Source organism: Peromyscus eremicus, chromosome 10, assembly GCF_949786415.1.
Source record: "Peromyscus eremicus chromosome 10, PerEre_H2_v1, whole genome shotgun sequence".
In the NCBI taxonomy this organism is placed as follows: domain Eukaryota; kingdom Metazoa; phylum Chordata; class Mammalia; order Rodentia; family Cricetidae; genus Peromyscus; species Peromyscus eremicus.
Window position 1 is genome coordinate 28,400,344 of NC_081426.1, and position 19,216 is coordinate 28,419,559.

The 19,216-nt window shown below is 37.7% G+C and overlaps 2 protein-coding genes across 5 annotated transcripts in view; both read right to left on the reverse strand.

Annotated features, from left to right (window-relative positions):
• The window catches only part of Poln (DNA polymerase nu), a 148,946-nt gene extending 131,473 nt beyond the window's left edge, over positions 1–17,473 (reverse strand). For 3 of the 4 annotated variants that reach the window (XM_059275704.1, XM_059275705.1, XM_059275702.1), the window contains exons 1-2: positions 9,533–9,636; positions 6,451–6,595 (exon numbers count right to left, since the gene is read on the reverse strand). In XM_059275704.1, coding sequence (XP_059131687.1) covers positions 6,451–6,595; positions 9,533–9,586 — 199 coding nt within the window. In that variant the 5' untranslated portion in view covers positions 9,587–9,636. Of the gene's footprint in view, positions 1–6,450; positions 6,596–9,532; positions 9,637–17,368 lie in introns of those variants that run through there. The other variant, XM_059275703.1, reaches the window with a different exon arrangement.
• Positions 9,715–17,473, reverse strand: Haus3 (HAUS augmin like complex subunit 3). The gene is made up of 5 exons (XM_059275707.1): positions 17,369–17,473; positions 15,400–16,446; positions 14,019–14,455; positions 11,721–11,949; positions 9,715–9,948 (listed from the first exon to the last, which is right to left on the reverse strand). The coding sequence occupies exons 2-5, from the start codon at positions 16,306–16,308 to the stop codon at positions 9,715–9,717; spliced, it is 1,809 nt and encodes a 602-aa protein (XP_059131690.1). The 5' UTR covers positions 16,309–16,446; positions 17,369–17,473.
• Positions 17,474–19,216: the final 1,743 nt, after the last annotated feature.

Below are 19,216 nucleotides of genomic sequence, written 5' to 3' on the forward strand. Positions count from 1 at the left end.
AACTTGGCATATATACTGATTCTATAACCTGGCTATTGTGAATATTGTGCAGGTATCTGATTCCATTGGATATATTCCCGGAAGTGTACAGCTGGATCATATGTATTTATTTGGTTTTTGGAGACAAGGTTTCTCTGTGTAGCCCTAGCTGTCCCGGAACTCACTCTGTAGACTAGGCTAGCCTTGAATTCAGAGAACAGCCTGCCTCTGCTTCCTGAGTGCTGGGATTAAAGGCATGTGCAACTACTGCCCAGCATATTTTTTAAGAGCTTTTATACTAATTTCCATGGTTGGTGACCTAATTTATATATTCATTATGTATTGTTTAAGGATTCCTCCCTCCCCCCACATCCTGAACAGTAATTTTTTTTAAGATTTTCATTATTGTATGGAGTATTTTGCCAGCATGTACATCTGTGTACTACATGCATGCCTTGTGCTAGAGGAGGTGGTGAGCCTCCATGTGGGTGCTGAAAATCAAACCCAGGTCCTTTGCAACAAGTGCTCTTAACCACAGAGTCAACTATCTAGTCTCAAATTTGTCTTATTGATGATAGACATTATGACTGTGGTGAGATGGAATCTCAATATAGTTTTGATTTAAATTTTCCTGACATCTAAGAACATTAACACTTTACATATATTTATTGGCAGTTTTTATTTCTTTTCAGAACTCTGTTCGATTTATCTACCCATTATTGACTGGCTGATTTTTTTTTCTTTTTAATTTCTTGAGTTTTAAAAATGTTAGATACTCTGGGCAGTGGTGGTACATGCCTTTAATCTCAGCACTCAGGAGGCAGAGGCAGGTAGATCTCGGAGTTCAAGGCCAGCCTTGTCTACAGCACCAGTTCCAGTACAGTCAGAACTACACAGTGTTGTGGGATAACCTTTTAGTACATGATGAAGATGTGTCTCTGCCAAGGCACCTTCTGATTGGTTTAATAAAGAACTGAATGGCCAATAGCTAGGCAGGAGAGGATAGGCAGAACTTCTGGAGAAAGAGAGGATGGGCAAGACTTCTGGGGAGGAATGTGAGACTCCGGGTATTCACCAGTGAGACATGGGGAGGTCCAATATATGGTATGGAGGAAAGGTAATGAGCCATGTGGCAGAACGTAGATTAATAAAAAAGGATTAAGTTATAAGGGCTAGTTGGGAACAAGTCTAAGCTAAAGGCCAAGCTTTCATAATTAATAAGAAGTCTCCATGTCATTATTTGGGAGCTGGCAGTCCAAAGAAAGTCTGACTATGACACAGAGAAACTGTCTTAAAAAACAAAACAATGGACCAATAGCTGAGGAGCCCTCACGGTACTGGACTAGGCCCTCTGGATAATTGTGACAGTTATTTAGCTTGAACTGTTTAGGAGGCCCCCAGTCAGTGGGATCGGGACCTGTCCCGAGTGCATGAGCCAGCTTTTTGGAGCCTAGTGCCTATGGTAAGACACTTCAAGCAGCCTTGGTGCAGGGAGGAGGGGCTTTGACCTGCCTCAACTGAATGTACCAGGCTCTCCTGACTCCTTATGGGAGACCTTGCCTTGGAGGAGATGGAAATGGGGGATGGGTTGGGGGAGGAAGGCTAGGGGGCAGGAGGAGGGAGGACAGGGGAATCTGTGGTTGGTATGTAAAATGAATAGAAAATCTCTTAATTAAAAAAAAGTCTAGAAGTCAATGCTGTTAGACTAATAACTAGTAAGGATTTCCTCACTTTTTTTTTTAAAGGTGTGTGTGTGTGTACATCCAAGTGCCTGCCAAGGCCAGAGGCATCTGACTCCCTTGAGTTAGAATTACAGGTTATTGTAAGCAACTTGACATGGGTGCTGAGAATCAAACTCGTGTCCTCTGGAAGGACAGTATGTGCTCTTAACTGCTGATCCACCCCTTCAGCCCCAATTTTCTCACATTTTGTAGGCTGTCTCTTCACTGATAATTATTTCCCATGATGCTCAAACTTCATTCTGTGTAATCCCATTTGTTAATTCTTGCTGATTTTTTGGGTTAGAGTCCTATTCAGAAAGTTCTGTGCCTGTATCTTTAAGTGTTTTTCTTGTTTTTTTTTCTAGTAGTTTCAGGTCTTACATTAACTTCAGTTTTCCCAGCACCAATTGAAGATGCTGTCTTTTCTCCAACATACTTTGGCATCTTTGTTGAAAGTCGGATGGTTGTAGCTCCATGGGTTTATTTCGAGGTCCTTAATTCTAGCCCACTGTTGGTCTCTGTTTCTGTGTCAGCACCATGCTGTTTTTGTTACTACTGCTTTACAGTATAATTTGAGATCAAGTGTTATGATGCCTGTAGCATGCTTTTTGCTCAGGATTGCTTTGACAACTTGAGGTCTTTCGTGCTTCCATATTAATTTTAGGTGTTTTTCTAGTTGTCAATTTTATCATTGGAATTTTGATTGGAATTGTATTGTTTCTGGCAATAGTTATTTTCCTTCTGCCAGTCAATCAACATATTTTTTTCCATCTCTAGTGTCTTCAATTTCTTTCTTCAGGGCTACTGTTTTCATCATAAAAGTCTCATACTTGACTTAGGTTTATTTCTAGTTTTTTCTTCTTTACCCTCTTCTGCCTTTTTTTTTTTCTCTTAAGACAGGGTTTGTCTATGTAGTCCGGGCTGTCCTGGAACTTGCTATGTAAACCAGGCTGGTCTCAGACATCCTGCCCTCTTCAAGCACTGGAATTAAAGGCATGAACCACCATGCTTGGCCTGGTTTAAAACTTGTTCCTTATTGTTATATAGAAAAGCAACTGATACTAACTTTGTATCTTACTACTTTGATGAAAATGTTTATTTAGATCTAAGAGTTTTCTGGTGGTATCAGGGTCTTTTAAGTATATGATCAGTCTGTAAATAGGGATAATTGGGCATCTTCCTTTGCTGTGTGTATCCTTTATTTCTCTAGATTAAGAATTCAAGAACCACTCTGGACAACAATGGAGAGAATAGACATATTTTTCTTTTTAAAATTGTTTGTTATACTTATTTTGGGGTGACCTGTGCTTGCCATAGGGTGCCAGTGGGCAGAGGACAACTCTCAAGAGTTGTTTCTGTCCTTCTACCACATGGTTCCCAGGGATTGAATTCAATTTGTCAGTCTCAGTAGTAAGCACCTTTATCTGCTGAGCTATCCTACTAACTAGACATTGTTTTCCTATTCCTGAATTTACAGGGAATGCTTTCAATTTTTTCTTCATTTAGTATAGTATTTGCAATAGGTTTTCTGCATATAGCCTTTTTTTTTTTTTTTACTATTTTTCCATTTTCATGTGTGGTGTGCAAGTGTGTGTATGCATGTTTGTATGTATAGGCACATATGTTTGAGTGAGTGCAAAAACACATGGGTGCACATGCATGTAGAGATCCAAAGTTGATGTAAGGAATCATTTCTCATCACTCTTCTACCTTATTCATTGAGGAAGGATCTCTCAATCAAACTTGAGTTCACTTATAATGCTAGTCTCACTAGCCAGGGAATTTACATGAATTCTGGGGATCTGAACTCCTGTTTTCACACTTGTATGGTAAGTACTTTAACCACAGAGCCATCTTCCTAACCCTTAGTTTTAAATTACATTTATCTATGTTTGTGTGTGCATGTGGTCAGGAGACAACTTTCGGGAGTTCTCCCTGTTGACCAGGTAGATCCTAGAGGCTGAAATCTGGTAGTCAAGCTTGGAGGGAAGTGCTGCTACTCAATGCTGACTCTCTTACTAAAAGGTATGGTCCTTCTAGACATAGTTGCTTCAGGACATTACCATGAAAGGGTATTGAACTTTGTCAAATGTATGTATCTATTGAAGTGATCATGTGATTTCTGTCCCTGATTCTATTTATGTACTAAATTAACTTACTGATTTGCTTGTTTTGAACCATCCTTATATCCTTGGAATAAAACTAACTTGAAAAACAAAACAAAAAAATAACTTGATTGCCAGTGGTAGTGGTGCACAGCACTCGGGAGGCAGAGACAGGCAGATCTCTGTGAGTTCAAAGCCAGCCTGGTCTACAGATCGAGTTCCAGGACAGGCAGAGCTACACAAGGAAACTCTGTCCTGAAAAACAAAAACAAAAACCTAACTTGATCATGTTGTAAGATGTTTTTAATGCGGTATTAAACTCAGTTTGCAAGTATTTTATTGAAAAATTTGCCCCTATGTTCATACAGGAAACAAGCACTAAAACACTAAAAGTTGTGAGGAAAGGCCAAAAAGGAAATGATGAATAGAGGGGGAGCCAGAAAAGTGTGACATTTTCAGGAGTCCTAGTTAAATCTGAATGGGACAACAACAAAATGATGGAAAATAGTGAATAGTAGAATATAATACAAAGGGCAGGCTGGAGCCAGATGGTATATAGGAATACACGGGAATATTTGAGGGACAGACTTCCCAGAGAGTAAGACAAAGAATGACCTGAAGTTGTGACACAAACAAACAACCAAAGTGGCAGTCAACTGAAAATAAAAAGCAATGTGGAGGCTACCTCAAAAAACTCCAGGAGGCAGAAAGCAGTGGCCTTGGGAACTAAAATCTAAGACCTTGCAGAGTTGTATAAATGATTTGAAGTAAGGATTTTATATTTACTTGGTACGCATAAAAAATTACTCATTTACTCATTTACTCCTAGTTAGAAGGAATATAATCATCATAGCCTTTTAGTTTTTCATTCTGTCCTGGAAATTGCTAAATATTTCTACTAGATATTGGGAACAAAGACAAGCTTCCCATTAAATGGATTTTAACAAATATATTTTGGGGAATCAAACTATGTTTGTAAAACTATTTTGAATATAATATACATATTATATTCAACTTAAAATAGAAACAATACAAACTCCAACTTAAAATAGAAAGTTCTAATAAATGTGTGGAAAATGTTTTTTCCTATGAAAATAAAAATAGACGCATATACTGATTAAAAACCTGCTTAATCACAACATAGCATCTAGTCAGCTAACAATCTTAAAAACTCCTTTGGCCCCAGTAATTGCCAAACTCTTTTAACAGTATTATTGAACAATATAAAGTTGAAATATTTACAGATGAACCCAACTCTGAATAGAAAGGTGAGTTAAGGTAAAAAAGCAAAACAAACAATAACCTAAGCTTAAGGCACAAAAGAGCTAATACAATGGCTTAAAGAACAAAGTGTAAGCTTATTTCTTTCATGTTCTGAGATAAAAGGTCTCAGTTGGTGGTAGAGCTGTTTCATGAAGCACTCACAGGCCCAAAGTCCTTCTGGCACATTGTTTCACCCCCGCCCTATGATACTGTTATTTAGACTAGGACTGAAGAGAAATGATCTTGAGTTCCAACTGGGAAGCAAGTCAGCCATCTTCAAGCCTGCCTTGGAAGGGGCACTCACTACTATCAGCACTTTGCTGACAGGAACCTGATGCAATCAACCTGAGCCATGCACACACCTCTGTACCTCAGAAAGGAAGTCTGGATTATTATAGGATAGATAATTAATCTCTGACAAAAAGGTCTTTGAAGCAATATAAAAATGTCTTCATTGCGAAGTTAGTTGTAATAAAAAGCCAGGATAGTGGTGACCTTTGAGCAAGCAGAGGATTTTGAAAAAAATTTTGAGATTATAGCAATGTAAGCAGTAATCTTCACTAGGCTGGGCAGCCAGTGAATTCCCAAGTTCTACCTGCCTTTACCTCCAATGCTGTGATTACAGACACATGTGGCCTTGCCTGGCTGGCTTCTTTACCCAAGTACGAGGGATTCAAACTCAGCTGCTCAAGCCTCTTTTCCACTGAGCCATCTCTCCAGCCCCAAGTGCCACTGTCTTTTAACTGAGAAACTGTGTTTATAGACAGCATTTGTGCTAATATTTGGCAATACTCTCAAAGATTTCATCTCAATATCCTAACTTAATATGACTTATTTTGTAGGAAAATAAATAAACTACAAGTTATTGGCTTTGCTAGTTAAAAAAACCCTAATATTACAAAACTTTCAGCTATACCTGTGCCTGAGAGTATATGCCACAGCTTTTTAGTATTATACATTATAAATCCATATAAAAAAACCCATTCCTCTGATACCCAGAATTTAGACATTTTATGGCAGTATAATGACAAACACGTCTCTAATGACTATATACAACAGCAAGAACAATTACAAATTCAATAATCTAAGAGTCAAGCAAGAGGCATTAGGAAAGAGCTCATCTCCTTTGAGGATACTAGAACACCTGGAACAAGGAAGAGTGTGGTGTTAAAGCTGTGGAGTTAAGGGACTTTGAATTTATAAGTAATTTAGTTACAATCAATAGGGAAGGAAGGGTATTGGAAACCACTTCTTTTGTAGGCAATGGAAATCCCTACAAAATATAGTTCTAGGGAATAATTTTATTATATTCATTTCACTTTTAAGTCTGTTTTTAAAATAATTAACATTCAAGACAATAAAAGGCTCATAAAATTACTTACTCTTTGTACTCTCTCCCTCATTCTTAGACTCCATGAAATCACCTGAACGCATAGCACACATAATCTTCTGGGCAACAGTGGAGAGGGGTGTCCCACAGAGATCAAAACCTACACATGCCTCATAATTTTCCATTTTCATAAAGTCCTAAATGTAAGATAAGTACCCATATATTAATTTTAAGACTTTAAAAGGACTTCTGTACATCTTCATTTAAAAGGTATTAATAACTACAGGAAACAGGTTTTGATTATAACACAAATAGGATGAAAAAATAAGAAGTAAGGCCTGTTGGTGCAAGCTGAATTAGGAGGCTGAGGTAGGACACAATTCAAGCCTGCCTAGGCTACTGAACAAGTTCAAGAACTGGGCAGATCAGTAAGACCCAATCACAAATTTTTTTTTTTTTAAAGTGTGGGCATGGGGTTCAGTGGTAGAGCATTTGCTTGGTATGTGTAAATTCTAGCTTTGATTCCCAGTGCTACAAATCAAAACAAACCAGAGGCTCATCTGAGGGATCATGATAAACATATAAAAAGTACTTTCTAATTAACCAATTATGAAGTGAGCAGTCTACTTAAATACTCCTCAGTTCTGGAAGCTGGCTATTAATTTTCTTTTTTTTTTTTTTTTTTTTTTTTGGTTTTTCGAGACAGGGTTTCTCTGTGTAGCTTTGCGCCTTTCCTGGAACTCACTTGGCAGCTCTGGCTGGCCTCGAACTCACAGAGATCAGCCTGGCTCTGCCTCCCGAGTGCTGGGATTAAAGGCGTGCGCCACCACCGCCCAGCGGCTATTAATTTTCAAGCATACGACTCTGACAATACAGTAATTAAAACTGACTTGGGTCATCAAGGTAAACAAATAACCTGCCATCTTGGTAATGACACATTCTATTGGTCCCCTGGCTGAGTAGGTAAATGTTTAGGTGGAAAGTACAGAATAAATAACTGGTTCATATAGCTAAATTACCTGGCACCCACCAGGAAAGCAATTAACACATTTTCCTACATTATTTGAGAAAAGAAAAACTTAAATGCCTTATCTCTGGACATTCAAATGAACAGCTGACAGTTAAATCATTTTTTTTTTTTTTTGGAGGGAGGGGGGTTTGTTTTGTTTTCAAGACAGGGTTTCTCTGTTTAACAGCTCTGGCTGTCCTGGAACTCACTTTGTAGACCAGGCTGGCTCCGAAAACACAGAGATCCACCTGCTTCCGCCTCCTAAGTGCTGGGATTAAATGAGTGCGCCACCACTGCCTGGCCTGACAGTTAAATTTTATGACAAAATTTAATGTCAAAGTTTTTTTCAACTACAATAGGTTCACCTAACAAAAATAAATTTATGTAACATGATACAATAATTGACAAAAATGCATTTGCTTGATGGATTATAAAAATACAGTGCATGGCCATTTTCGGTCTATAGTTTTATCCAAAAAATGTCCATAAAACAACATAAAATATGTAGTTTTTAAGACTGGTAAACCATATCACAAAGATAATATTCTTAGAGGCATTTCCTATAGCTGAACTCTTATAGTATTTAGTATTTGACACAGACATATCATAAAATGATCTCTTTGGGAACATTTGATAAAATAACTGATAGGCTGCCTAGTGTGGTGGTATATACTGATAATCCCAGCATGGTCAAGGTAGGATCATGAATTAAAGGCCAATCTGGGCTACAAAAATTTAAGACCTTATCTTAAAAAAGAGAATTTAAAAAAGAAACTAAAAAGCCACTTCAAATCTTTAAAATAATTGTCCAACATTTTCTTTCCTAAGAAAGTGATTTAAATATGTATCATAAATCCTTTAAGCAACCACTTGTACATAATTTTGAAACTTAAATTTCAAATTTCATTACTTATATCGCACTGGTTAAAGCTCTAGTATGGGCCACCAGAACCCAGTCCTTAAAATGGAAATGCTCAAACTCTGGTACAAGGAGACACATTTAAACTTCTCAAAGGTTACAATAGAGAATTAGAGGAAAATACTTTGAGCAGAATTTTATAATACAACACACTGGTTATTGAATATACAACAGTATGATTTTACCAACAGAGGATAAAATTCAAAAATTCAATGAAACTGCACATAGTACGGAAATCTATATATCTGCTAGCTATCAGGCATTAAATGACTAGTAAAAAAGGTCAAGTATGTAGCATACATACACTGAACAAAGGTATAACACATCCCAGGGTTTCAGAGTCCACAACATACATAGGAAAGCATACAACTTAAAGATTCTGTGACTTTTGAAATTCAGTGTTGACCTCAGATAACTAAAACCTTAAAAAACAAAACTCAAAATTCTACAAACTTTTGAAACATTCAATAGTAGAAAATGCCAATTTAAGGAGATTTAATTATATTTAAAATATTTGTATAACATGCTTTCTTCCTGCAAGTAAAAATTTGCCAAGATTAAGTGGCACCATGCAAACAGGTCATGAGAAGGACTTGGTAGTATGCCTGATGTAGTGGTGTTAATCTCAGCACTGGAGAGGTAAAGGCAGGCAGATTGCTTAAGTTCAAGCCAGTCTGGCCAGCCAGTGCTACAAAAGCTAGCACTTCTACTCTGTCAATCGTTACATGGGTTAAAAAACAATGTCACGAACTGAATAGCCCCTAACTTAAACGAGTGGGACCAAACTGTTTCAGATATTTTAATTTTTGTATATATATAATTTGATATTTTAGGGATAGGACCCAAGTCAAAATGTGAAATTCATTTATATTCAGACAAGTTTTATACACGTAAGAATGAAGGTAGTTTTATAATTTATGTATTTTGTGACTCTTGACATGTAAGATCAGATGTAGAATTTTTCACTTGAGAAACATCCCAGTTGCTTATAAAGTTTCAGATTTTGGAGTATTTAAAAATTTCAGATTAGGGAAGTTCAACTTGACATTGAATCTATTAAAATGTTCTTTGATCTTAAATTTATAAACTTAGCACTGAGGCTGATGAGATGGGTTAATCACTGCCACCAAGACTGATGACCTGATTTCCATCCCTACAGCTTCTGTGGTAGAAGGATAACACGATTCCTGCAAGACGCTCTCTTACCTTCACATATTCATCATGGTACACACTAATGTACGAGACTGTACATACACGCATCCCTCCCCCTCACAAATGTAAAAGAAATTTATTTTCCTTATTAGTTTATTAGTGTTTATTAGAAATAGCCTCCTAATACTTAAATCGAAACACAGCAAGCATCGTAAAGATTCAGTTTTTAGAAATCTTCAATCTTTAAGACCAGAGGCCTTAATCTTTGACTGGTTTTCTAAATTTTCCACAACATCTTTCAGATAGTCTTCATCTTTAAAAAAATATACATATAATTCTCTTTCCACTTGATGCAATTTATTAGTTGCCAAAATTTTTCTTTTTGTCTTCACATCAGCAAGAATATCAGTAAGGAGATGATTTAGTTTATTCAACTTAGATTCAACTCGATGAAAGTGCTCCATTAACTCCTGCAGGGGAGAAAAAAAAGCTTTATTTCAAGAACTTTATCCCTAACACCAACTAAAAACTTTAAATATAACTTAAAAGGAAATTTTATTGATTTAATAAATTCTCATAATCATAATAAAAAGCCATATTTGGCCAGAGTGGTAGAACATACTCTTAATCTCAACACTTGAGAGACAGAGGCAGGAAGATCTCTTAGTTTCAAGGATAGCCTGATCTGCATAGTTAATTCCAAGCCAGCCAGGGCTACATAGTGAGATCCTATCTTTAAAAAAAATAACTAAAGAAAAACAAAAAGATAGGGCTGAAGAGATGGCTCAGTGGACAAAGGTACTTGCTATTAAGCTTGATGACCCAAATTTGATCCCCCAAACGTACATGTTTGAAGCAAACAACAGACCCCCAATTGTCCTCTGATCTCTAGACAGGTGAGCACCCCTCCACACAAAACATAAATAAATGTAATAAAAATTTTTAAAAAGAAAACTAACCCTTAAAAGGTTGGGCATAATGGTGCTCATGTTTGTGATCCCAGCAGTAGGAAAGTTGAGGCCAGACTGGGATACACATTTTTTTCAGATCTTACCATATCTGAAATGAAGAGGCATCTTATCATAGAGACCATCATGTGGTGACTATTGATGGTCAAGCACTCTTTTCAGGTAAGCACGGTGGCTCACATCTGTAATCCCACCACTTGAAGACAAAGGAAAGAAGACTGCTACAAATCTATGTAGCAAGTTCCAGACCAGCAAGGGCTACATGGTGAGATTGTGTTCCGAACAAAACAAAAGTTTTCCCTAATATTCTTGATGTAGAAAAGTGTGTCAATTGTGAATCACAAAATAATTTAGAGCAATTCAGAATTAAGCATGAGGCTTTAGAAGTAGTCTACTCATTTTAATTGACTTATTTTCTCCCTTTAAAATATGCTCAACCGTAACACAATGATGGGCTAGAGACACCTCAGTAGATAATGGCACCTACAGCCAAGCCTGACAACCATAGTTCAATCTATGGAAAAATACGGTAGAAAGAGGGAACCAACTTCTACAAATTGTCTTGATTTCCACTTATGCATCATGGCACCCCCACATAACACAAATAAATGTGTGAGTTAAAAAAAAAAAAAAAAAAAAAAAAAACAGGCAGATCTCTGTGAGTTCAAGGCCAGCCTAGTCTATAGAGTGAGATCCAGGACAGGCACCAAAACTACACAGAGAAACCCTGTCTCGAAAAACAAAAAACAAAAACAATTAACTTTCAAATTCTGTACGTGATATTCAAAATTATCTGAATATGTATTAGGCATTACAAAAAAACCGTAAGTTTTTATATGGTGGCATATGCCTATAAGCCCAGTACCCGGGAGATTTTGAGCTGGAGACCAGATAGACTACACAGCAAGACTCTTCTCTCTAAATAAATAAATTTTATATTAGTGTAATGAGATAGGGTAATCTTTTCTTCATGATGTTTTCTTTTAAAAGAAACATCATTTTTTAAAGATGTTATTTTTTTATTTGAATAAGTATTTTTGCTTGCATGTGTGTATGTGTACCACATGTGTGCCTGATAACCACAAAAGCCAAGGATGTCAGAACCCCTAGAACTAGAGTCACAGATGGTTGTGTGCCACCATATGGGTGCTAGGAATGAAACATGGGTCCTCTACAAGAGCAGCAAATGCTCTTAACTACTGAGCTGGCTCTTCAGCCCCTTACAATAAGCATAATTTTTTAAAGCATTTTCAATTTCCTAGGTAAACACTCACCTGATCACAAAGCAATAGCTGGTTTCCTCCACGATACAAAGCATCACAAAGCATGTCCACATCGTTATTCAGTTTGGACAGAAAGAAAAAATGCTCTTGAGTAGATACTGCCAACTGATCTTGTATTAGAGAAATATCTTGTTTCAATTTCTCAGCCACTTCCTCCAGGTGTTCATGGGTTATAAACAATTCTTTCTTCTTATTGTCTCCTTTTAAAAGTTGATAAAGCCTAAAATACAAATTTAAAATTAAATAGAGCAATGTTCATGTTAGTAGTTTTCAAAATTATAACTCATCATATTGAGTCACGGATAGTGATAGCTAAGTAACAACTGAAAAGTAGTTAATTTATGTGTTTCTAATACTGAGCAACTGAAACCATCACAAGAAGCTAAAGTAGGTGGATCACAGGCTCAAGGTACATAGCAAATTCAAGGCCACTGAGACACTATCTCAAAAAAATAAATAATTATTTAAAAGAAATATCTGAATTTCCAGTTTTTCCATCTTCCATATTTTAGATACAAACTTCACCTTGATTTTCAACTGCCATTAGTTTACTTCAAAATGACCTTCAGTGATATGTCCCAAGAAAACACTTCTTTTACACAACACATCTATGATGTAGCAGTAGCAACAATGACCCAGGGGGGGAAAAAAAAAATCAATCTTTAATGCCTATTTCACAAGACTGTCATGGGACTAAAAGAGAAAAACTAAAAATGTAAATATTGTAAAATGTAAACAATTAAGATCTATATAAATGGCCACTAACAACAAAACTTCCTACTTTAATTTGTTCAGTATTTCGGTTGGTAAAAATCTTGATAATTAACAAGACCATTTTAACATTTCACTTAATGGCAGAAAAACTCATCAGCCTATAGGACAAGAGAAAAAACTAACATGTTATACCTGCCTTATAAAAAAAGGCTTTTACTTATAATATACGTACACCAACATACAGCTCGCTCTCTTCACACACACAAATCTTAACAGACTGTAAAACTGGTTGAAGTCCAAAGCTGTCAATTACAATCCTGAGAACTATAACTACACAATTACACACTGGCACATTCACATAGATCATGATGCTGATGGTAACCCCTAAAATTAAAACACTGAGGCAACCCTAAGTCATTCATTTTACTAATAAGCAACAAAACGATTTAGAGTATGTTTTTCTAAGCCTACAGAAAAAATGAGGAATAGGATACAAATATATGTGTGTGTACATGTGCATGGGAACATGTGCTATGGAGAGGCCAGAGGTTGATGTTAGGGGTCTTCCTCAACTATTCTCTGTCTCACTTTTTAACAAAGTCTCTCACGAATCTAGAGCTCATATATTCAGTGAGACTGGATGGCCAGCAAACACTAGGGAATCCTTCTTCCTCTACCTCTCAGTGTAGAGATGACAGGAGTGTACCACAGTACCTGGCTTTGTTATGTAGTTTCTAAGGGATCAAATTCAGGTTCTCAAGCTTATACACAAGCACTTCAGTGACTGCACTATCTCCCTAGCCCTGTCTCCCTGCCAATTCTTTCTTTCTTTAAAATACAAAGTCTCATTGTGCAATTCAGGCTGTCCTAGAATTGTTGCTATGTAGCCCAAGCTGACCTCAAATTCAAGATTCTCCTGCCCCAGCTTCCAGAAACTTAAAGGTATAATCCCATCACCACACAGGATTTAAAACACAAGTGTTTGCTGAATATTCTCATTCTACAGTCCATGATGGCCTCAAAGTTAGGATCTTTCTACACCAGCGTTTTAGGCACTAGAATTACAGATAGTGAGCCACTATACTAGGCAGAACACAGACTTCTGAAGTCTACTACTTTAGCCTTCTAACTCCAGTAGCTTCGTATCATCAATTACTTTAGATATCCAGGAAAGGCCAGCTTTCATTTTGAGTGGTCTACCTCACCAGATAGGGAAATAAAGTCTTCTATCCTATTACCACCTTCCCCAAATACAATCAGTATTATGCCCAGAAATACCTATGATATAAAGCTGTATTCAAATTTCCTGTCCCAAATCTAAAATAAAGTAAATAATGGTGTCTAAGTGGGAGTAAAATATTTTATCTTTTATTCCAACAAACTGACTTCAGCTCTAAAGTGTCTACATTCAGACCTAACATGAACAGAAAGGGAACAAAAAATTTTTAAGATAAAAGAAAAGCAGAAAGGTCATTCTAAGTACAAGTTAATTTTTTAAACCTTTGCAATTTCTGTTCAAACTCTCAAGTATTTCACACAAATAAAAAAATATTAAGGAAACAATGACATACATACCTATGAGCAGAATAATCTTTAGCGTCGATGGGAGTCCTGGAGTTTAACTGCTCAGATGCTGATGGATCTGTTAACGTTGCTAATCGCTGACAGAGCACATTTCTTTGACTAAGTTGTTGAACCAAATTTTCAAGTTGCCGATATGTATCCCAATGTCTTCTCAACTCAATTTCATATGATAACTGTACAAGCTCAAATGAAGCCTTCTGCTTTATCAACTGATTTAAAACTAACTCTTGTCTTGCTGTATAATAATCTTGTTTCGCAATCTGCAGATCAAAATCTCCCTTTACAACTGGCATGTTCAATAACTGGGCATTCTCTTTTATCACAGCAGGCAAAATTTTGTCTTTTATATGAGTGATTTGTTCTTCAAGTTTTAGAATCTCACTGTTCAAGCTAGAAATTTTAGCATCCAAATTTTCTTTACGAATAGCCTATACAAAGAAAGCAATAACATTTTAAACTGTAGGTTTAAATTTTTATTTTAAAATTATTTTCACTTTTTGTTTTAGGTAGTCAGATAATATGCTCAATGAATAAAAACTAACTTATTAGTATAATCCAAAACTAGTTTTAAAAGGGAAAATATGGACTAAGTCAAGAGAAAAGCCAGCATGAACTACTGAACTTCAATGCTTTTACACTATGTATATATACAGTGATGGCTAACTAGATCTCATCATTACCTTAATTATAACTTTATCAGCATATTACTCATTGGTAACAAATGGAAGATTTTAGTTTTTCTTAAAATTATCTCAATAGGTATTTTCTTAGTCCACCAGCTGATTATTGTACAGATTTACCAGACTTCTTTTATTATTTCAAATTTTTTGTCTGTTGTAGTAACTAATTTAATGCAGGTATTCTGATTCAGAAAAATCTACATTTTTATTCACCTATCTAGTGGTTACATTATCAAGAAAGCAAGTTTCCAAAGAGTACAGACGAACAATTGTAATAGACCTATACATTCTCAACAAGTAAAGAGGAATTCATTCCACTGAATCCTGAACTTTCGACTTCATTAACACCTTGTCAGAGAAACAAGGCAGAATAACCACAATCAAGCAAATAGTCTCTTTGGCATGTATCATAAAATGGAAACCCCAATTTAATCTATATTTGAAATGACACAAATATCAAATTCATAATGCAAATTAAGACATTTTTGTTCAGAATTAACCAGATAGTATGAATGAAGATAAAATTACTAAGTTCTGGTAATATGATTAATAATATATTTGTATGAAACACATACTGCAAATAAGTACTATGCAAATATAAAATTAAAATTAGATACCCTCTTTCTAAAGGAGTAGCAATATTAAACTTATATTTCTAATAATTATAATACAGTCTTATTTCTTATGTTTACCTCACTGGTTAGGCTATGAAGGTTCTCTTCTGCCCATTTTATACTTGACTTCATGCTCAAATTACTCGTTTTCAAGTATATGATCTGTTGTTGGGCACAGATGTATGCTATCTGCAGCCTAGCCATCTCCAGCCGTCTCTCCCCAAGGATTTCTTCATTATCACAAATAGATGGTGTTTGTATATCTAAGAGCTGAAAATTTTCTTCATTTGAACTTTCAACTACTTCATGTATACCCTGAAAGAACTGCTTTTTGGTATATAAGGTTAAAGCTGCCGTGCTCTGCTCTTCTTGGCTTATATATTTCTTCAAGGAAAACTGAGATAAAAATACCATTGGATTTGTCCCTTGACCTAAATTAGAATTTCTGAAGAACATCATCAAATTATTAACTCCATCAGTGAGAACCTGAAGTTCATTACTGAGCTTAGTATTCACAGCATTCAGGAATCCCTGACTCTGTTTCAGCTTCTTAGTAGCTTCCTCTTGTTTAGCATTTAACGCCAGAGATTTGTAGCTAGTTTCAGAAGCCATCAACTGGTATTTATTCCGTCGCTGAATTTTTAAGTTCTTTAATTTCTGCAGAGTTTGAACCTCATCCTCTAATTTCTGTATCTCTGTGTCATCCAGTGTAGGTGTCTTCAAATCAAAAGTTTTACATGTTCTAAGAGCTTCATCCAACGCTGTTCCTTCTAAGATGGGCTTGCCTGATCTTTGAAGGATGCTGAAAGCTTCCAATTCTTTTTCAGACAATACATTCTGTTCATTCACATTCCCACAAAACCACTTCAAAAATGACTCATCTTCAACGGCCTCAAACAGCCAGTCAAAATCTTCTCCATTAAGACTATCAGCTTTAGGATAACCAATTCTTTTCAATGTTTCCACGAACTCCTTCCCACAACTCATAGTTTAACTACCCCTGTTTCTTATATTTGATAAGAATCTATGGTAATGATTTTTAAAAACTAAATTCAAACAGAAAAAAGCATGTTTACACTAAGTCCACAGAAGAAGGGGGAAAAATACAATCTATAATGTGTTTTCCTAGAGGGGAAGAAAATAAGTATTAGACCACAAACAAGGCAAATGCATTTTAAATATACAGATAATTTTATCAGATGACATCAGGAAGCTACTTAAATGAAAGGCAGATGCAGGTTCTTATCTGATGCAAATAAAGCAAAACACTAGCAATTACGGCGTTGCTCAGGGCACTGCAACAGTAATGAAAATCTAATTAGTGAAATTTTAACAATAAAGACATTTTCCCAATGATGAAATTATTTAAAACACACTATATTTTGTAAAATAATAGTTGTTTTCACCGGTCGTTACTAGTTAGGAAATAGAAATGTCACTTTTTTTGAGGAAGATCAACTAAATATTTACCTCAGTCAGCATTCATCAGGTTCAAACGACTCAATCTCCAGATTTAACCAGTCTAATGCAGAGAAAACCAGGGCGAACTGACAAGTTTCAAAGTACCCAGCAGTCATCAAGCAAAAAGTATTTTTTTCACCCAGCGCACAACGATCCACGACTTGAGCCCGAAGGTCAGTGGCAGTGGCAGGCCTTAAAATCTCTAAACGTTTGACATTCTGTGAGCAAAATCTCTGGGCTGGTTTTTGTTTGTTTCTGAAGTATCCAGTTATGATACCTCGGATCCCTAATAAAACACACCCACAAAAGCACCGAACTGCTGTTTTTAAAAGATGCATGAAGGATAGGAGTATATTTCAGGTTTAACGCTTGCCCAGTATGACTGAGGCCTTTTATCCGCAGCACCCGGGGGGGGGAAAAAAAATTACCAACCCCAGCCGGATGACTGGCCAAGCACCCCCACCCCTGGCAGGAAACCTCAGCCTCCCGCGCACCCCACGCTCTGCCCAGTGACCCCTATCGGCGCCTCAAGCTGGCTGCAGGAGGGTAGCGGCGGCCTCGCCAGCTCTGAACCGGAGCCCCTTACCTCAGGCGGCTCCCGCCGGCGTTCCCAGCTGCCTCCAACAGCGCGCGCCGCAGTGCCTCACGGGAGTGCCGGGACGCGCACGCGCAGATAGCAACAGCGCTGCTGTCCGCTCAAGCGTCGCGTCGTGGAGAGGCCGAGGAGGAACTGCTGACCTGCCCCGCCCTCCCCCGCTCCCGGAGCCAAGAGCCAGGTAATTGGCTCTCCTGCCAGACGCACAGCCCCTTAACTCCGCCCCCGGCCCGCGGTCCTGCCCTCTAGGCTCAGGAGGATTGGTTTCCTCACTGGAGACTCCGCCCCCGCCCAGCCACGCCCTAGAGTTGTCGTCGGTTTCTTCGGGCTGAGCGCTGCCCAGCGAACCAGGCTTCTCTCGATCAGTTAGGCCTCCTGTCCTAAGAATGGCTCGTAGTCTTTGACACCTCCAGGAGACTAAAGCCTGAGGCCGAACAGACCCCTTCCCCCGGCACGGTGACCTAGCTGGATGCAAATAACAGGGTCAGTAGTGGGGTCCCCACCAGCAGCAGGTCTCTTGCAGTGTAGGATTATTGGCTATAGATTCTTTTACAATGGTTGTTTAACCAAAAGCCCTTTAACTCCTAAGGCCTAATTGACTTCCTCCACGATCCTATCTATGTCAAAATATAAAGCACATATGTTTGGAGTGCTGTGGAAGCAATGCATTCAACTCAAAAGTACAGACATTCTGAGGAGGATGCTAGGATACCCACAGTCATTCGATGAAAGAATACTGACATAAGGCTAAGTCTGATGCAAGTCTGCTTAATGGCCTAATGGCCCCAGAAAACTGACCTTTGGTGTTACAGCTGGCATTGGTAACAACGTGTTTGTATGGGAGAGAATTTGTTCGTTTTTCTAGCAGACAAACTGCATTTGCAACTTGCCAATCTCTTGTAAGACGACAAATAAATTTGCAAGGTGTGGGCTTTGATCATTAGAAAAAAATAGTATTCCCCTCCAGTCACAATTGAGGTGGCTTATCAGACAAAGTTCTAGGCTAGTTACTACTAGGTAGAATTCTACTCCCCTCCCTGTTTTTTAACATTATTGATTGTTTGATTGATTGACTTTATGTATGAGTGCTCTACCTGCATGTACACCTTTATGCCAGAAGAGGGCTCCAGGTCTCACTACAGATGGTTGTGAGCCACCATGTGGTTGCTGGGAATTGAACTCAGGACCTCTGGAAGAGCAGCCAGTGCTCTTAACCTCTGAGCCACTTCCCCAGCTCCCTGCTTTTTATGGTTTTTGAGAAAAGCATTTGCTGCATGGCCCAGCCTGGGCTTGAATTCAAGATCCTCCTACTTTAGCATCTCCAGGTGTTGGAGTCATAGGTATGAATCACCTTGCCCAGCTCTTAATGTTTATTTAAAGAGGAAAAAAAAAAACCATAACATTCTAGCAGATAATTTAAATTGAAGTTGAAGACATTTACTATTAATTCTTGTTTTACTTTTTATCCTCCTTTTCAAAGTCAATGAAATCTAAAAGTGAATAAAAACAAACATTACAGGGGGAAAGTTCTCAGCATGGTGCCTAATCTGGGGTTAGGAAATCAGGGAGACAGGCCCAGAAGGACCCCTGGAGTCAAGCTGGAGGTAGGGGCTCAGCAGGGAACTGGTGCTGAGTGGATTTTGGCCGGAGGAAGTGCAGGCAGTGCTTCTGGGAAATTTTGCTGAGGAGGCAAAGAGTGAGAGAAAAGGAGCCAAATGACACAAGCCGAGGGGGTGGGAGCACTGAGAGGATTTTTGGTTTTGTTTTGTTTTAAAATGGGAGGAACTTGGAGATATTTATAGAATGTGAGGAAGAACTCAGAGAAGACAAAATTAAGGA

Bases quoted from the DNA above. Each gene is read 5' to 3' on its own strand.
- Haus3 (XM_059275707.1), bottom strand. From the start codon at position 16,308: ATGAGTTGTGGGAAGGAGTTCGTGGAAACATTGAAAAGAATTGGTTAT. The intron at 14,456-15,399 runs GTAAACATAAGA...TTCTTTGTATAG, and splicing joins TTCATAGCCTAACCAGTGAG to GCTATTCGTAAAGAAAATTT. The intron at 11,950-14,018 runs GTATGTATGTCA...TTTGTATTTTAG, and splicing joins AAAGATTATTCTGCTCATAG to GCTTTATCAACTTTTAAAAG.